General features: G+C 42.3%; 1 protein-coding gene across 1 annotated transcript in view; it reads right to left on the bottom strand.

The window, feature by feature from the left end:
• Window positions 1–4,649, bottom strand: part of RAD51B (RAD51 paralog B) — a 418,545-nt gene extending 413,896 nt beyond the window's left edge. Inside the window, exons 1-2 of the mRNA XM_009883484.1 lie at window positions 4,566–4,649; window positions 3,630–3,743 (exon numbers count right to left, since the gene is read on the bottom strand). Coding sequence (XP_009881786.1) covers window positions 3,630–3,743; window positions 4,566–4,649 — 198 coding nt within the window. The remainder of the gene's footprint in view (window positions 1–3,629; window positions 3,744–4,565) is intronic.
• Between the last annotated feature and the right edge of the window lie 1,682 nt (window positions 4,650–6,331).

Below are 6,331 nucleotides of genomic sequence, written 5' to 3'. Positions count from 1 at the left end.
CGCCCGCCCCAGCCCCCCCCCGAGCGGCGACTGCTCCCCTCGCCGGGCTCGCGCCTCTTATAGCCCGGGATGGGTCACGTGGGATGGAATGCCCGCCCCCTGCCGGCTCCGGGGGGAGATTAACCCCATCCCTGCCGCAACCGGGACAGCTGGTGACACGGACAGCAGGATTGAGTGCACCCTCAGCAAGTTTGCCAATGACACCAAACCGTGTGGTGCAGTTGACAGGCTGGAAGGAAGGGATGCCATCCAGAGGGAGCTTGACGGCCCTGAGAGGTGGGCCCATGCAAACCTCATGAAGTTCAACAAGGCCAAGTGGAAGGTCCTGCGTGTGGGTAGGGGCAATCCCAAGCACAAACACAGGCTGGGCAGAGAATGGATTCAGAGCAGCCCCAAGGAGAAGGACTTGGGGGTGTTGGTGGATGAGAAGATCACCATGAGCCAGCAACGTGTGCTCACAGCCCAGAAAACCAAACCGTATCCTGGGCTGCATCACAAGATGCGTCACCAGCAGGTCGAGGGAGGTGATTGTGCCTCTCTCCTCTGCTCTGCTGAGACCCCACCTGGAGTTCTGTGTCCAGCTCTGGAGCCTCCAACATAAGATGGATGTGGACCTGTTGGAGTGGGTCCAGAGGAGGGCCACAAAGATGATCAGAGGGCTGGAACACCTCTCCTGTGAAAACAGGCTGAGAGAGTTGGGGCTGTTCAGCCTGAAGAGAAGGCTCCAGGGAGACCTCATAGCAGCCTTCCAGTACCTGAAGGGGGCCTACAGGACAGATGGGGAGGGACTCTTTATCAGGGAGTGGAGTGATAGGATGAGGGGTAACAGTTTTAAACTGAAAGAGGGTAGATTTAGATTAGATATCAGGAAGAAATTCTTTCCTGTGAGGGTGGTGAAGCTCTGGAACAGGCTGCCCAGAGAAGTTGTGGAGTCCTCACCCCTGGAAGGGTTCAAGGCCAGGTTGGATGGGGCTTTGAGTAACCTGGTCTAGTGAAAGGTGTCCCTGCCCATGGCAGGAGGGTTGGAACTTGATGATCTTTAAAGGCCCTTCCCACCCAAACCACTCTATGATTCTATGAAACGGGTCTTGGTTGCACCTTGTGGACACCTCCTCATGCTGATGCATGCCTCAACCACTGAACACCCTGAACATCACAGGTTTGATTTTAAAAGGAACAGTCCAAGATCTAACAGTTGTTGCTCTAGCTATAGTCAAGAGTTTCCCAGAGGTTTCAGACTCCTGGCCCAACTAAAGTGATTCTCAAAGCCCTGTCACAGCATACCACCAGAACCTGCCATGATTGACCACTGCAGAAAATCTGGTTTCTCCATGCCTGACAGATATACAGGTGTCAGATTTATCCCAGTCTTAAGACAGTCTGCTGGGAATATGATGTACTATGGAAGCACCTCCACAGGAATCATCATTAACTAATTAACCACACAATTGAATCCTAGATGTTTTAGTCCATACTTGTGGGGTCAACAAGCGTGCATTTTTTGCTTAAGTTGATCAGAAAAATTTCCCGCTAGTTCAACCAACAGGCTAAGATAAGATAGCTTGTACCTTCCGTTCTTATGCCACCGTTCTTCCCCATGTTATGACAGGTAGCATATTAGAATAATATCTGAAATTCATTCAGACCTTCTCTGCTCCTCAGTTCTGTTGAGGAGAAATATAGAGAAAATAGCTTTCAAGACACAGGAAAGACCAATACAAAAAACAATTAATTTTACCTCACTCCTATGGGATCGGAGTTTATGCTCAGATTCACTTTAAGAGTGAATATATGTACTGATGAAGAAGGATTTGCAACATAGTTTAATCATGTTTTGTTTACCCTCTGACAGGACATAAACCCTGTAGACTGGAAACAAACCCTGTAGACCATGGAAACACACAATACCCTAGTCTAGCTTTCCTGCCTAAGACAGACTCTAAAATCTTACCCAGTGATTTCAGTATTTAACCCACAAAATTACGGTTGAACCAGACTGTCTTTCAGTAAAAGAAAATATTCATTCAATTGTTAAATCACAGTTCAAGCGAAAGAATCTTTTCCAATGGTAACTTATGTTAGTTTCTAAAGATTTTCTTATTACTTCCCATTTCAGGAATTTATTTTTTAATTTATCTTGCATACACTGGATCTCATTCAGCTTTTGTTCAGCTAGACTTTAGAGACCTCCAATATAATTATCTTTTTCTACTCAGCGTATAATGTGATCAAGTTACCCCTTAACTGACTTCCTCTCCGATAAGCTCAGTAGGCTTCACTCTGTACTTCATATTGCTAGGCAAGTTTTCCAGAAATTAAAATTTTACTGTGTATCTTGGCATACTCTCAAGTTTTGCTGCCAATGCTTCTGATCTGGTATTTTCCCCTTACTTATAACTCCTATTATCTATTTTTTTGATTTTTTCATTTACTCAAATATATTGTCAAACTTTCTTGCTATATCAGTCATGATGCTGTATCAGTCCCTCTGATCTCAAGTCCATTTGAAATCCTGCGTTTGCAAAGATTCAATCCACAACCCTTAAAAATAGCTAACATCTTCCACATCTGGAAGTACAGCTCTGTATTGTATGCATTTACATATTGGGTCATCTTATCAGTTGGCTCTGTATTAACAGTCCTTGACAACTGATGTCTGACAAACTTCACTATCTGCCAAGCTTCTTGGCAAAGATATAGTTTATTCCAGAAATTTGATTGAATAGTGATGTGTGGATGACAGGCACAAGTAAATGCTATAACTCTACTTAAAACTTCCATCTGTATTCAATTTATTGATGATTATTAAGTTATTGATGGAAAACTAGTAATTAGTTAGCTTTTAATCCATTCAGTAGAAGCCATATTAATTCTGCATATCACTAACTTTAATGCAGTATGTTTGTGAATTCAAAGTTTCACAGAATTACTGCTACACTTTCTATGCCAATTACACATAATAAACTTTGACAAGGTTGGTTTTTTTTTCCCAGGAAAAAAAAAAAGCAGGCTGCATCGACACAGGTCAGAACTGTCCATGTTCTCTCTGTTCTAAACAGGACACCATTTCTGACATCTCTTCACCTGGATTCAAACAAAAAAGAAAAAAAATTCTAGTCACTGCATCGCAGGTAACATCTGTTTCTTTCTTAGGCTACCCATAGCCTAAATCACACTACAGCTCATTTACATGGATGGAAAAAATCCTCAAGAAGTTATTTTCAGGATCACATCACTTCTTGGCACCAATTTTATGTCTAAAAACAATTTATACTGAAATTCTTATTCTTTGCTTGTACTAAACAGTGATTTTTTTTTTATTATTTTTTTTTTTAGCGGCATGGTCCAAACTAGAAGCAATTTTTATGTGCTGGACTGCAAGAGAGAATGCCATATTTCCCTACTGCCCTCAGAACTGATTCTGCAAGACTGAACAATCTCTTGAGGCTATAATACCTAACAAAAGTCACTGCAAGTGCCTCAGAGCTCTAGATTTAAAAATAAAAGTATTATTTCATTGTGCAATCAAACTGAGACATCACAAACCTCCCAGGTAAAAACATGGGCAACACCACTGAGCTTTTTCCCGGATACTGTATGGAAAACAGAACCAACACAAGCATACTTACTGTCTGCATTTTGGGAGCACAAGCCCGGCTGACTTTACAAACAAGCTTCTGCACATCATAGTAGCTCTGTCCTGTCACTTTCATTAGCTCCAAGAAGGAAAGACATAAAAAGTCCTGAAAGATGATAGAACAGTTCAGAGAGCTCATGCTACAAATCAAGACTGGGGACTAAACTGATGCAATGAGGACTAAACTGATGCAATTTATATACAACCAATATACATTCTACAGGTTTACCAACTGTGCCACGTTGTTATGCTATACCTCTCCTACCTTGATCTGATACCAGTATACTAAAGGAAATTGTATTCCTATTTTAAAGGACATGGAGTCAAAGGATCAACCATTCAAGAACTATGTGGTGGAATTGCAACGAGATAACACCTTTTTGCCCACAAAAGTCTCTACCTACCTGAAAAATATCCAAATTACATCATGTCTTCTAGATTGCAGTCCTAAGGCTAGAGCCTGTATTTATCGTGCATACTACTGAAATGTATAGGGCCTCTTGGCTCTCTTTAGGTGAGTATTCATGAGAACAACTTCAGAACATACTGCTGAATCAACCCATAACTGATAGCATAACATCACAGCATGTTCACACACTTGATTATGTGGTATAAATGCGGTTTTGTGAAATGGATGTCTTACTGCAGGCAAGTAGTAGCTGCACATCTCAGGTAAAATCAAGCATCTTCAGGTTCTTTAGAAGGGAAGGTAGCAAGTACATACAAGTTTAAATGTTTTAGTTAGGCATCTATCCCTTTAAAGCTAGATATTTTTTTTTTTTACAAGGCAGCATGCCAGATGGAGCCTGAAATGCCCCCTACTTTATAGATATAAAGTAAAGCTCCCTGTAAATTAAACTGCAAAAGAAGTAAACAGTACATGCATTAAAACACACACACCCCTCCAAACATAAAATAACCCTCTCACCTGACAGGTAGTGATCTGATGGCGACTCAGCCTTTCACACAGCTCCTGAGACAACCTTGCTCTTCTTAGTTTCTTAGCAGCCATGCTCCCCAATCTACAGGGCAAAGAAAAAAAACAATATTTGAAAGACGCTTGGAATATGACTGTGCAGACAATTACACTCACTCCTTGCTAAAAAGCAGGGAAGTGTGCACACCTGTGTGCATATATATAATTTAGTGTGATATAGACTTCCAATAAGTCCATGTCACATTAAATTATATTACCACTCTGAAAGCAGTTATGTTAAATTATATCTCCTCAAATTTGAGCTTGTATGAGATCATGCCAGCAAGAACAGAAGTCAACAATGCTTATAGGACAGAGGTTTCTGGGACATAAGAAAGCTGGAAATTACTCATTAGCAAACTGAACAAGAACTCCTTATGCTATACTGCACTGGAAAAAAATAAGGTTATCTTTGGATGCCTAAACACTAACAGTAGAGTAATCACAGTAAGTATTTAGCTCTAGAACATATGCTTCTAGAACACAACACTCAAGTTCTGGTGACCCAGGATTTGTAACAGACATTGAAAGAGTAGGAAGGCCCCAGTAGACTGACAGGCTGGAAAAACAATTTAGCATGCAAGACTCAAGATGGTCAAACTAGTCAAACCCATCTCATAATGTTCTATGTAACAATTTATGAAACAAACACAGTTAACAAATAATTCTTTAATTTAGCTGACAGTGTAAAAGAAACCAGAGGCCAAAGCTAAGCATATGAAGAGGAGAACTACAATGTAAATATTATTGGATTCTAAAAGCAAACAAAAATACCATTGGACTAAGGCAGCAACAATTGTGGTATATTCAGTCACTTACGCAAACTGCATTTATTGAAACTGAGACTCCTGCTTAAAGAGTATCTGATTATTTCAGATAGGCCCTAGGAATATTTTACTAGCAGATAAAATTATACTACCACTGTGCATCCTTCTCCCCTTGGCCCTCAGCTATTTGCATTTGTGTGTCCCCCACTCTTTTTTTTTTTCTATCATTCCAGACTACTGGACAAAACTCCAGAGGATGGTATTCAGCTCGGTACATTCTAACCCACACATGTTTTCCTAACCTGTATTATGTTCAAGCCCATAGCCGTTTCACACATATTATTAGGCAATATTCCTAGTATTTATTTAGCCAGAAGCTTAGACAAAACAAAAAGGTTTTTAAATAACATGAAACTGCTAAAACTTTTGCACACATAATGGCCTCCACATCTTCACAAGATGGAAACTTTATTGCTCCCTCTCCTAAATCCTCTTTAGCCAGGAGGAGAAAAAAACCCAAGCATTTGAAGAGTTCAGCGTCCTTCTAAGCTACCGGCTGTACCAATAACCATTTACCCTACAAACCACACGCCCTGCCTCCAGTATTACGGTGCTCTCTGGCTCCGCACCTACCGCTACAGCTGAAAAGGAACCGAGGCCCGCCTCTGGCAAACTCATGTCATGACCGAAACGATGGCAGCGGGGGCCCGCGGCAACGCTACCCGCGGCCCCTCCGCGATCCCGGCACGGGCCGGCGTGGGGGGGATGGGTGGATAAGGACACCCGTGAGGGGAAAGACCAGAGACATACACCGTCACGGACCCACACCAGGTGACAGAGGTGCTGCAGAAGACCTGAGCAATGAGAAAACGAACTTACGACCCCAACACCTCAGGGCCAGCAGGGGCTACGCGGCGGCGGCGGTACAGGGCCGTCCAGGTGACTCAGGCG

The sequence above is a fragment of the Charadrius vociferus genome, unplaced genomic scaffold (genome assembly GCF_000708025.1).
Source record: "Charadrius vociferus isolate BGI_N301 unplaced genomic scaffold, ASM70802v2 scaffold34, whole genome shotgun sequence".
Classification (NCBI taxonomy): domain Eukaryota; kingdom Metazoa; phylum Chordata; class Aves; order Charadriiformes; family Charadriidae; genus Charadrius; species Charadrius vociferus.
Note: the sequence above shows the minus strand (reverse complement) of the source record. Positions and strands in the feature narration are given on the sequence as shown.